The sequence below is a fragment of the Asterias rubens genome, chromosome 4 (assembly GCF_902459465.1).
Source record: "Asterias rubens chromosome 4, eAstRub1.3, whole genome shotgun sequence".
Taxonomy (NCBI): domain Eukaryota; kingdom Metazoa; phylum Echinodermata; class Asteroidea; order Forcipulatida; family Asteriidae; genus Asterias; species Asterias rubens.
Genome location: NC_047065.1, coordinates 8,126,667 through 8,140,757, shown reverse-complemented (window position 1 = coordinate 8,140,757; position 14,091 = coordinate 8,126,667). Strand labels below are relative to the sequence as shown.

The following is a 14,091-nucleotide window of genomic DNA, read 5'->3' as shown; positions in this document are numbered from 1 at the left end:
TGCGGTTAACCATGTTAAAGACTTCATTCTACTGCTTTTCAAAACTGGAATGTTCACATGAAATTTGAACTTAACCTTAAGTCATACTTCTGAACTAACTAATGACAATACCAGTATGGTTAGTTTAATGATTTATTTAAAATGTTTAATTTAATTTGTCTCGCTGCATTCAAATCAATACAAAGACAAGGTAAAGCATCTTGGTGTAGGAAAAGTAGGTTATCAACATTGGTATGTAATACAACAGGAACTTGAACGATTTTAACCTTCAAGAACCACACGTCGTAGTTTTCTGTATTAAAATGTCATGTGTCAACCAAAGAAGAATTGGTTTGTCTACATGTGCGAACGTTACACCACTATACAATTGTTTCACACTGTGACGGGGTCCACGGCGTTTTGTACAACCGAGGGGGAAAATGGCACCCGAGGCGAAGCCGAGGGTCCCATTTGCCCCCGAGGGTGTACAAAACCCATGGACCCCAGTCACAGCGTGCAAAAATTTATTTTGTTATACCTTTGAATAATTGTTATTCCTGTTCTCGAAGTTCTGTTGTCATCTTCAATCATTATCACGACGTACTAAGCAGACGAACAAGAAACAATTCCATCGAACCCGCGGTTGTTTCGTACAGAGCGCGAAATCGACCAACGCTGGGAACGATCAAGGTGATGTACACCGGTGTACATCACTCTTCATGTTACCCTGCCAGTCGAGCCATGTAAAATGTGTTTTTGTTGCGCGTCACATGGTGAGTTCTCGACCAATCAAACTTCACAATTTGTACCGTACCGAGGTATAACAAAATAAAATGGTACATGCGCAAACATTATGCACACTTTGCATGCAGACGATGGAAAGTGCAAATGGACAAACTACATCACCTCGGACCAATCAAAACACAGATTTGGAAAGCTAACGTCACTGCATGTTCATCCAATGTATCACTGTATCCAATTATATTATTGCGCATGTAAGATCAGTGCATATATCTTTGCGGATACAAACAGGGTACTTTTCTAGGACGTAATACTCGATGACTGACGTTTTTCAAAACGACCTCTCCAAAGGTAAACACTTGGTGGCGCACTGTATTGTGTGCCTTATAGCTTGGGGCAAGTTCGATCAGCGACCATTTTTTAGAAACCACTACAAGTCAATGTTCCATGGTTACCTATGCATGAGATACATCCTGGGCACCAGGCAAAATTGCCTAAATGGTCGACCATAGTCAACTTTAGCCCTACCTCGAAGTTGCTCTTAGTTGATGTTTTACCTTGTCTTTAATTCTAACTCTGCTCTTTCGTTGACAGATTATTTGTATCGATTTTGTTTTCTTCTGCAATCGACAATAATGCAACACGTAGTTTTTTGCTTACAGGTAATATACGTTTATATAACTGCACACAGACACGGGTTCGTATTAAGTGCGTGACATAAAACAACACGCCTTGTTATATATTATGTAATATTTTTCCTTTAATCTTGTCATTTTTAATTATTTTTGGTTGCTGCTTTACGTGTTCACAATACCAAACATTATTTTATGTGTTTTTCACGATGGGCAGTGCATTAGAATACATACACACTATACAACGCATTGACGTCACATTCCATAGATAGAACAAGGCAATAGTTGTTAAGCTCATGACGCTATAGGGCTCAATATTTCCTCTAAATTGTTAAGCATTTTTAGTTACATCTCTACCGGTATATGATATATAATGAACGGTACACCTGCGTTTGATAACCATCAATAAGGGCTTAATGTTTTTAATTATTATTTGTTTTAATTTACAAATAAGAATAATCTTTCGAACAAATTGTTAAAGTACAAAAATAATGTTAATTTCATTAAAAGCATTTTAAAGAAATTACCTACTATAAATCATTATTAATGTTGGACAATTCAAATTGTTAAAATAATAAAGCACCAAAAATAATACTCTAACTACACGTGCCCAACTGGCCCGGGTGCCCTTGCTGCCCGACCGGCAAACATTGCATTAGCTGTGGTGTGTCTGCCTCCTGTCTCGGCAGGTACTGTGGGACGTACCTTGATTGGTGGAGACCCACCACAATGCAGTGCTACAAAGATAATGGTGAAGATGACGGCACCTGACATCAGTATACCGAATGCCTCTGTTCGCTTACTTCTCACTAGTTTGTCAGCTAAATATAAAAAATAAAAAAGAAGAGTGTTATTGACCATAAACATGAACCGTTCATTAAAGAGTCTATGTACTTTTTCCTAACAAAGAACACGATGTCCACAGATTTACTATACACTTACACAGTTTGAAGATCATTATAGTACAAAGCTTCCCTTGAAATTTTACCTACTGGGATGCTGCAGTTTTTGAGAAATGAGTAAAAGTAATAATTTTCGTCTCAGTTTTAGCATGTAAAACTAAACGTCTTTTAATGCTATGGTTTTGGAATAATATCATAACTGGTTAAGGGGATTTTACATGCTTAAATAGATTTGGTCTCATGAGACAAAAATTATTTTGTGACTTGTTTTACTCATTTCTCAAAACTACACAACCTTAGTTAGTAATATTTGAAGGAAAGCTTTCCACTATCATTATCTTCAAACCCTGTAAGTTTAATGTAAATCTGTGGACAGTTTGAAAAAGTATCCGAATCCTTTAAGAATGATGACTAACTGCGCCACGCATGAAGTGATGTTTGATTTATTGAAAATATCCACATTCTCAAGCTCCCTAATGCTCACACAATTTGACAATTTGGCAATTTATGAATAAAGGCAAGGAAACAACATTCCGATTTAGGTCCTCATGGGAAAGTGGTCATGCAGCAAAATTGGAGCTTATTAAGACGGCAGTCTGCAAATCCTGCATTCATTGGGATACGGAGAAATGCACCTTGCCGAACGTGGGCCCTTGAACCACAACCATTATGGTTGCCATTACGATGATTAAAGGGCCTTGGATCGGTCGAGTTGGTCTTTGAAAAGTAGAATGTAATGGTCCACACAAGTATTAATCGAAATTGCGTGGTTTTCCTTTTACCTCATCGACTAACACAGTCGGCCATTTATGTGAGTCAAATTTTGACTCCCATAAATGGCCGACCGTGTTAGTTCGCAAAGTAAAAGGAAAACCACGCAATTGCGAGGCAAATTTGTGTGGATCATTGTATTCTACTTTTAAAACATCTTTCTAACTAATATGCATTTTATAACAAACGGTTACAAACGCTTTTCAAAGACCAACTCGACCGATCCAAGGCAACGTGTTCCTTTAAGCTGAGCTAACATCGGTTAATTCCCGTAGCGGCTGGAGGATAGACCAACCGGATACGTATTGAACAAACTGCCTGCTGAATTAACCGTCTTTCTTTAGTCATTTCATACCATCCTCATGTTGAAAATCACAACGTTGGCTGTTTTTTTTTTTTTTTTTGGCGAATATGTTGTTCCTGATTATGAAAGAAAAAGTTTTCCTTAAAGCCATTATACACTTTCGGTACACAGTATTGTCCAAGTCCCACACTTCGTGTATCCCAACTTAGATATAAAACAACAAACCTGTGAAAATTTTGGCTTAATCGGTCATTGGAGTCGGGAGAAAATAACGGGAAAACCCACTCTTGTTTCCGCACGTTTCGCCGTGTCATGACATGTGTTTAAAATAAATCCGTAATTTTCGCTATCGAGAATTGATATTGTTTTACTGTTTTCTCAAAAAGTAAAGCAGTTCATGGACTAATATTTCAAGAGAAGTCTTTCACCATTACCTTCTGTAAACCCTGTAAATTATTTGTAAATCTGTGATTTTTTTTGATTTTTTTTTTTTTTTTTGGGGGGGGGGGTTCTGTACCGAAAGTGTATAATGGCTTTAACAAAATAAATTTCTAGACAAAATAACCACTTCCCAGTTGTTCAAATTCTAAATTATTATATGCCAAATTTACTGTTTGTTTTGATTTCTTGGTTCGGTTACGTAAAACCTATCAACGGAAGCTTTCGTTGTACGGATTTAGATTTAAACAAAATGCAAATGGTTCATTGTGTGCGTTGGTCTAGAACATGAAAAAAGCAAATGTGTTTATAATGATAATGAACCGGGGAATGGATCACGATAACTCTATATTTAGATCCACTTTTCTGTCGGGGACTGAGTGACATTTTCTGTCTGATCATGGGACATAGAAATGATCATATATCATTGATAACGACCTAAGATAACTAATACACTACGGACATCCTACAATCCCCAACCATGAACCGTCTTCATAGCAACACTCGCTTCTTCACTTTCAATTTGAAGTGTCAGTCAAGATTTGTTTCTATTTCTAGCCCGGATTGCAGAATACTTCAAATTGTTTCGTTTTGATCAGCTCGGTATGCTAAAAAGGCCGTCCACTGTGGGGATTTAGTTTTTCATTCGTCCTTCAATTCTTTACTCGGTCTTCTCCAGTTCTTTTTCAGCCAATTGTGGTTTAAAGACAGTGGGCACTATTGGTAGTTGTCAAAGACCAGTCTTCTTACTTGTTGTATGTCAACATATGCATGAAATAACAAACCTGTGAAAATTTGAGCTCAATTGGTCGTTGAAGTTGCGAGATAATAATGAAAGAAAAAAAAACCTTGTCACACGAAGTTGTGTGCGTTTAGATGGTTGATTTCGAGACCTCAAGTTCTAAACTTGAGGTATCGAAATCAAGTTCGTGGAAAATAACTTCTTTCTCGAAAACTACTCTACTTCAGAGGGAGCCGTTTCTCACAATGTTTTATACTGCCAACCTATCCCCATTACTCGTCACCAAGTAAGGTTTTATGCTAATAATTATTTTGAGTAATTACCAATAGTGTCCACTGCCTGTAAAACAAATTACTGTGTTTTCTTCATAATGTAAACAGTTTATTAAAGATTATGACCGATTGGATCATTTCAACACTCCTTAAAAGGCCACACTATTGGTAATTACTCAAAATAATTATTACCACAAAACCTTACTTGATTACGAGTAATGGGGAGAGGTTGATAGTATGAAACATTGTGAAAAACAGCTCCCTCTGATGTGACGTAAAGTAACTTGAGCAATTGACAAAACAATGTTTACTTTAAGAGGGTCACAAGGCCTTGCCTATTAAAGGCAGTGGACACTATTGGTCATTACTCAAAATAATTATTAGCGTAAAACCTTTCTTGGTGACGAGTAATGGGGAGAGGTTGATGGTATAAAACATTGTGAGAAATGGCTCCCTCAGAAGTGCCATAGTTTTCGAGAAAGAAGTAATTTTCTACAATTTGATTTCGAGACCTCAAGTTTAGATTTAGGTCTCTAAATCAAGCATCTGAAAGCACACGACTTCGTGTGACCAATGGTGCGACAAGGGTGTTTTGTCTTTCATTTAGTAGCTCGCAACTTCGACGACCGATTGAGCTAAAATGTTCACATGCAGGTTTGTTATTTTATGCATATGTTGAGATACACCAACCGTGAAAACTAGTCTTTGATTAGTGTCCAGGGTCTTTAATCACTGTGAGAAAACTTGGAAATATCAATTTTTGATTAATCTTAACACCTGAAGTGACACAAAAGAAGAAAACAATCAGGTTTTTTTACCATGTCCTTTCAGGCAATCACAATCGCATTACTCACGGTTAACAATTATCTTTCCCGCAAATAATGTTGCTTTAGAATTGTTTTCAAAAAGAAGGTTTTCGTCAAAAATATTGCCGTACAGTGCTGACTCTTCATATTATGCACGGTACATTGAAGGCCAACGCAGAAAAACCGCATTTTTGTTTTACTTAAGAATTTGAAATGTACATGATAACTATCGTGTTTAACGTGTACGACACAATGCGAGCGGGATTTGTTTGTTCATGTGGCGGCATTACGCTACCATATTGTCTCTCATGTATTCACATTTTCGACCGAAGCTTTTATTGGGTGTTTTGTAGACTCGTGGCCTAGTAACATAACGACAAAAGCAATGCCTTTGTAGTTTCGTTGACTAAATTAAATAACTTGAGATGTGACGACTTGAAAATAGACTGTAAGACGAGTTAGAAACAGACCAAAGCGCTGTGTAGTCGAGTTTGGTATAATAGTAGAGAGGTTTCGCAGAGTCACCGATACTCTTACGTGAACGGATACGTCATAATACGTCATAACTTTCTGAGGTCCATGTGACGTATAACCGTTGTACACAATTTGTAATAGTCGCTCAAAACAGGTTTTCAACATGTCTATTAGAGGTATCATACATGGATGTAGTTGGACATTTGTAACCACCATGCTTCAGAAAAAGAGAAATGGCAAATGTCCATGGGTGCAGCCATTTGGTTAACAGCGCCCTCTTGAGCCTCAAGTTGAGGGTATTCGTTAGAATTTTGCGAAACAAAACTACACAGCTCACTTGACGCGAACGCGTACGGTTCGATATCTATATGCGTATTCGTATCCGCGACTCTGCGAAACCTCTCTAGTGTCTGTGATTTGGCGGGAGCGATTTGACCAACGATTTAACTCTGTAACTATTAACAGGAAAGGGGTCCCATTATGGACTTCACTATATCGATTCGTGGGACTGCGCTGAGGGGATTTCAAATATCAACTAAACAGTACTTAATTGGAGGTAAACGTACTTTTTACCAACAAATAAATTACGATTGCATGAGCTATTGCTTTATTTACTATCTAATAAAAATAACAATACAATTAAACGTACATTCATTTTTTAACTTAAATTAAGTAAGGATGAAACACCGATCCCCAAAACAGCACCGAAACACCTCCAAGAACTCAAACACAATAACGCCTAAACATCAAACAAATAAACTGACAAATAAAATTCACACTGTGTAAAGATGGGCTTCCCCCATCAACTCTCCCCTGTAATGTGCCAGTTTGTTGCTGGACATTATCTTACTCCAAAAAATTCAACCAAGTCACTGTTGAACCATGCTTATTGAAAAACGTCAAATTAAAACACCATGAAAGGTGTAGAATAACTTGGTATAGAATATGCATTGAATAACAAACCTGTGAAAATTCGACCTCAATTGGTCATCGGAGTTGGGAGAAAATTATGAAAGAAAAAAACGCCCTTGTTGGACGAATTTGTGTGCTTTCATCAGATAAGAATTTAAAAAACTTCTAGCTAGAAGTCTTTTATTATTTTAGTGAGAAATTACCTCTTTCTCAAAAACTACGTTACTTCAGAGGGAGCCGTTTCTCACAATGTTTTATACTATCAACAGCTCTCCAACGCTAGTTACCAACTCAGTTTTTAAGTTAATATTTGTTTTGAGTAATTACAAAACGTGTACCTTCCCTTTAACTCTGGATTCAGTCCGTAGGCGTTTTACAGAGTTAGGTGGACTGAAGTGGACTATTGACCAATGTAATGTAAGTGAGTTTACAGACTCTCTACGTCTTGCATAAACACACATCAATTATGGTGGGCCATTATTTGTGTTTATCTATACTTGATGCAAAACATGAATGTACAAATCATAGAAGAGAAGCGTGGTGTTGTGTTATGTTTGTAAACAGCCTGCTGGGGTTTGTCCTTTTAACAATCGTTGTACATCACTCTTACAGTATTGATCTAGCATGCATTATGACAGTAACATAACCAAATTAAAAGCCTTAATGGTTCCTTTCGTGTACACACTCCGCTGTTACCCTCAAGCCCATACTGACGTACATCATCTTCACTTCAACACCGAGCTGTTCTTTCAGGAACACTATTTTCTACTCCGCATGTAAATCGGCCTGGAGACTTTACACTCCTTGAATATGTTCCCCTTTTCTGGATTTCAAAATTACCCCGCTTGTTTGGAGTAAATGATGCCTTTTCAGCAAGTTTCAGACTGAGTGTGAGCCCCGTGGGTACATGTGTACTTAATGTACATGCGTCATTATTCACCCATCGGTTCTGTAGTGAAACTCTTTTGCAGTGCCTTGCCAAACACAGACACAATCGCATCTCCTTACTCAATGTTGAACAACCCTTAACTGCAAGTACGGCAAGATGACCGAAGGGATTAAACTTCGGAGTGAGGGTATTTGCGTATACGCAGCGGGATTATATGAATTTAAGAGTCGAAAACCACTCCCATATTCTGCTTCGGGGGTGTTCGGAAATAACCCAAACGTACAGCCGCACTTCTAACTTAACTCGCATTTTATCAAAACACTTAAAAACACATCCATAGAAAGCCTGGAGTCATTATTGACAATAAATTAATTTAGAACAGCAATTTATTTGTTGAGCTATTAGTTAATGAATACAAACATTTAACTTTCTTCCAGATACACGCACACCCTTCGTTCTTGAATCAGTTCATTTCATGTAAAGACGTACATTGGAGTTTATAGAATTGGTTAAATTGTGTAAACAAATTAATTCCATAATTGTTAAAGGCAATGTTGACTAAACAAGAGCTATGGAAGACACTGATGTTACACTTTCTCCCTCGTAAAAATGAGAAAAGGGATCAGTAAACTAGTTAAATTTGGAGATGGGAACGGGAGGGAGAGAGAAAACAACAAAACCTTACCAAATTTGAGTTTTTTGTTTGTTGTATACAATTATATTTACTTTGTACAATTGCTAGTCAAGGTAACTAGTGCTCTAATGAAGAGGCCTTTTGATTGCAAGGTATTTGTCAAAACGAGTAAATGAGAGGGCATATATAGCACAAACTACTAAATGAAATTGTGTGTTTGGGGGTGACAGCTATCATGACTACCTTCGGCCAGAAATTCAGAAATTTCGCCATGAACTTTAAAGACTTTAATAAGTGTGAGCATCTTTGGTTAAACATTTTGGAATTTAATGGTTGACTAGCTCTTCCTGTTGGCTTTAGCGAAGTCAAAATTCGTCTTGCGGCCTAATGGAATTGAATGGACTTATTTTGACCAGTGAATGCTAATTAGTGAAATTAAATTACTTTTTTTTTTACTATTGACTGCTGATTCAACGGAGCATTCATTTTGGAAACGAAACTGATTGTGCCGAGTGCAAAATTGAATCCTGACAGAAATACCTGAATAAAAGGTAAGTTTCCATTTAATTAGTTTCAGAACTCAAGTGGTGTAACGTCGTAATCTACATTTATACATCAACAACTGTTGTCAGTTTACAAATAACCTTCGACGTGCAGCAATTCTATCAACACATTTATTCCACCTGGGAGTAATGCATCTGTACCCATCACCCTATACCACAATCGTGGGCTACTTTGTCAATATTTTCCTCACGCAAGTCACGTACTTGAACGTCTCGCAGTAAATCCTTCATGGAATGGCCTGGAGTGGAGGGCAGTGGAACGTTTCGGAGGCTGGACGTGTTTCTGATTTCAGAATTTTCCAAAATCTAAAAGCTGCATTTGCTTAAAGGCAGTGGACACTATTGGTAATTGTCAAAACTAGCCTTCGCAGTTGGTGTATCTCAACATATGCATAAAATAACAAACCTGTGAAAATTTGAGCTCAATTGGTCATCGAACTTGCGAGATAATAATGAAAGAAAAAACACCCTTGTCACACGAAGATGTGTGCGTTTAGATAGTTGATTTCGAGACCTCAAGTTCTAAACTTGAGGTCTCGAAATCAAATTCGTGGAAAATTACTCCTTTCTCGAAAACTATGGCACTTCTGAGGGAGCCATTTCTCACAATGTTTTATACCATCAACCTCTCCCCATTACTCGTCACCAAGAAAGGTTTTACGCTAATAATTATTTTGAGTAATGACCACTAGTGTCCACTGCCTTTAATAGGCAAGGCCTTGTGACCCTCTTAAAGTAAACATTGTTTTGTCAATTGCTCAAGTTACTTTCATTTTGAAGAAGACATTGGTCCTCCATCTTTGCTCTTGTAAAAGCAGATGCCAACATTTACTTCAATTGACTGGTTTATTGTTTTGAGTCAAGGTGATCTCGCCTTTTTCCAACGTTATAGCGATATATGTACGCGGGAAACCCAAGTTTATATTTAAAAACCAATGCAATATAAGTGGAAATCGGCCGCAATGGAAGGATTATGTGGACACCGGGAAATAACTTAAAGCCATACGTACAGAAAAAAAAGTTCACAGATTTACAAATAATTTACAGAGTTTACAGAAGGTAATGGTGAAAGACTTCTCTTGAAATATTGTTCCATGAAATGCTTTACTTTTTGAGAAAACATTAAAACAATATCAATTCTCGATAGCGAGAATTACGGATTTATTTTAAACACATGTCATGACACGGCGAAACGTGCGAAAACAAGAGTTTACAGAAGGTAATGGTGAAAGACTTCTCTTGAAATATTGTTCCATGAAATGCTTTACTTTTTGAGAAAACATTAAAACAATATCAATTCTCGATAGCGAGAATTACGGATTTATTTTAAACACATGTCATGACACGGCGAAACGTGCGAAAACAAGAGTGGGTTTTCCCGTTATTTTCTCCCGACTCCGATGACCGATTGAGCCTAAATTTTCACAGGTTTGTTATTTTATATATAAGTTGTGATACACGAAGTGTGGGACTTGGACAATACTGGTCACCGAAAGTGTCCAATGGCTTTAAAGCCTAAGACAACTGCCTGACGACTTCTTGATGATCTTTCAGCTTCTACATAAGACGGTAAATTGACATCAGCTTATTTTAATAAGGTTAACACTGTAATTTTCAACGCTTAATCAAAGAATTGACCTTCATCTTTCTTTATTACAAAGAAAATAGATTGTTTAGCAACCCCCGTCTTAAGGCCTCTAATTACGCATGCCCACGTACACCCAAGTCTGTCTAGCAATCTATACCACACAAACACACTAAAATCAATACACACAACCGCATACAGCCGTGTGTACAGCAGAGTAGTGTGGTGCCGGTGGCCTTCTAACCCTGTATTCGCCCACCAAGCGTCCTGATTCCGCTCATGAATTTTGATTTCAAGAAACCTGGCTTGTCTGTTTTCAGACGGCGTGTTTCACACTGGTGCAGTATTAACAGTGTTGAGTACTTCAAGCCTAGGCGCGACCTTTCATATTGTAACAGATGAGATCTTTTTTGTACACAGCTGTTAGCGAACCTGATCTTGTGTTGGCAAATTGCACTTGCCACGTGGGACGAGCGCGCTGACACTTTCACATACTTCATATTTTGTTATTTCTCTGAAGACCTTTAGGGATGTTGCTCTAAGATAAGACGAAACCACCATGAGGTTCTGGGGGAATTTGAAATGCACGATCAGAGATGGCTTCTGATCTAAAATGAGCTTGTATAATGTGTCTTCATTTTGTAAAAAGAAACACACACAACTAGTTTAAAGCCATTGGACACTTTCGGTACAGAATTTTTTTTTAAAGTTCACAGATTTACAAATAACTTAAAGGGTTTACAGAAGGTAATGGTGAAAGACTTGTCTTGAAATATTATTCCATGAAATGCTTTACTTTTTGAGAAAACATTAAAACAATATCAATTCTCGATAACGAGAATTATGGATTTATATTAAACACATGTCATGACACGGCGAAACGTGCGGAAACAAGGGTGGGTTTTCCCGTTATTTTCTCCCGACTCAGATGACCGATTGAGCCTAAATTTTCACAGGTTTGTTATTTTATATAGAAGTTGTGAAACACGAAGTGTGGGCCTTGGACCACACTGTTTACCGAAAGTGTCCAAATGGCTTTCAACAAAAAGACGTAGGGCCTATCTAATAGTAATTTTCTTTTATTCTGAATTTTTTCAAAACTTTTACGTATTCTAATGTAATGCATCAAATGTCTCGGAACACAATAACGAAGTATCTTCTCCCATTTTCATGGCAGTAGTTGTCATCAATTATACTTGTCCCATAAGGGCATGGGTTCATGTTTATACTAGTGCTAGTCCAGACGCACTTGACCTCTCTGTGCAGACGTCCAACGAAACCTTTTACAGACATTTTTCTGAATGCATAATTTGGGATCATTATGATACATTCTTTCGCTTTCTTCACGGGTCACACACATTTCCTCTGAATGTAAAAATAGTTCCAATAAGCAAGCAAAATTCACTGTAGATGACTATAGACCGATGTTGTATGTTTGCAATGACAACCTCTGTTTAATTGGTCAAGTGAATTGTGTTTAGTTGCATATGGAGCTGCCTTCAGTAGTTAATGTTTAAAGACACTCGACACTATTGGTAATTGTCAAAGACTGGCATTCACAGTTGGTGTATCTCAACATATGCATAAAAAACTGTGAAAATTTGAGCTAAATCGGTCGTCGAAGTTGCGAGAAAATAATGAAAGAAAAAACACCCTTGTCACACGAAGTTGTGTGCTTTCAGATGCTTGATTTCAAGACCTTAAATTCTTAATCTGAGGTCTCGAAATCAAATTCGTGGAAAATTACTTCTTTCTCGAAAACTACATTACTTCAGAGGGAGCCGTTTCTCACAGTGTTTTCCATCAAGAGCTCCCCATTACTCGTTACCAAGTAAGTTTTTTTGCTAATAGTTATTTTGAGTAATTACCAATAGTGTCCACTGCCTTTAATGTCAGATTATTTTTAACCGATGAATGTCATGAGTATTCACATCGTTACTTCGTTATCCAACTGTGGTTGGGGCAAATGACTCGCAGAGATCAAGCTTCATGGAGCGCAATATAACTTAAAGGCACTGGAAACATTCAGTAATAATACATACGCCTCTCTTTAAGATTCATGCATGACGTCACCATTGTAACCCAAAATGAGGCCAACGGCGCACGTCACGCCACCGCCAATACCAGCCACTCGAACCTAGTTGCAGTCAAAGACCATGCGTCCTAACCAATGCATCAAATTACAAAACTGTGAAAATTCAGACTCAATTGGTCATCGAAGTTGCAAGAGAATAATGAAAGAACAATGTGTGCTTTTTATGCATAATGAACAGCTTCAGACCTGAAGTCTTTAAATAGTTGGGTTAGAAATTACCCCTTTCTCAAAAACTACGTTAGGAGGGAGCCGTTTCTCACAATGTTTTATAAGATCAAAAGCTCTCAATTGCTCGTAACCAATAGCTTACAATTTATGTTTCGTAGTAACCGAATAGTGTCCATTGCCTTGAAACAGGTTTCTGCATTTACGGTCGGCAAAATCAGTTTGTGTTATACACAATTCCCCATACCGACTGCCAATCATGCCTTAGCATAGCAATTTTATCCCCTGAATATTGTTTTGTTCAAAGGGATACAAAAGCGAACTTCTCAGCCATGAGCTTTCGAAGCTCAGACCACGTACTTACTGACCCAGTTTACAAAATTCGATTAATAAATTATTTCATTAATTACCAGTGTGATTAATTGTCAATATGTATATAGTCCTGTTATGCATGGGGTCCTTCAAATAAGAATGCTCCCACAAGGATTCGTGTGTAAAACTTGTACCCAGAGAGAAGGGAACAATGTATCACTAGCAGTGGCAGTGTCACGGCCGAGCGGTTTAAGAGCACCGGATTCAAGCACTGGTGTTTGATCAGAAGGGTGTGGGTTCGGATCCCGGTCGTGACACTTGCTGCATAACATTGGGGAGGTAGTGCTTTCTGCTCTACCGGCCAGGCTTCGAATTGATGATACCCAAGCCTACATTCGTATGGATTGTGAAAGGGGTAACCCGGTTTCAGCCCTAGGAGTAGGTGGCAACGTCTCTGGGAAAAATAATTGTCGCCCACACCTTGAAGTGGCCTTCAGGCATTGTGTGTCAGGCGACTTGTATAAAAAAAAAAAAGCAAGAGCCAACCAAATCGCGTTGGAGTATTGGGTGAGTTTGTGTATATGATGACTGGTCACTAAAATGGAGCATTTGAATCTTATATCAAGTTGCACACTGAGAATGGTATACTAATATAAGAACATGTCTTTTACGGGTGCCGTTGCCTGGCCACAATTGTTTTTGCCTGTCTGCACAACGAAATTGGCACTGTTGTAAATGCGTTTCATTTGGAATGTGTTCTTTATAAATTGATTCAAAAGGGAATTACTAAGAAAGCAATTATTTTTTAAAGGATCGCAATTCTTATAAAGGAACACGTTGCCTTGAATCGGTCGAGTTGGTCTTTGTAACCGTTT

General features: G+C 37.9%; 1 protein-coding gene across 1 annotated transcript in view; it reads right to left on the bottom strand.

Annotated features, from left to right (window-relative positions):
- Positions 1 to 618: 618 nt before the first annotated feature.
- Positions 619 to 14,091, bottom strand: part of LOC117289558 — a 47,952-nt gene continuing 34,479 nt past the window's right edge. Inside the window, exon 4 of the mRNA XM_033770716.1 lies at positions 619 to 2,173. Within this exon, the coding sequence (XP_033626607.1) occupies positions 1,953 to 2,173 (221 nt within the window). The 3' untranslated portion in view covers positions 619 to 1,952. The remainder of the gene's footprint in view (positions 2,174 to 14,091) is intronic.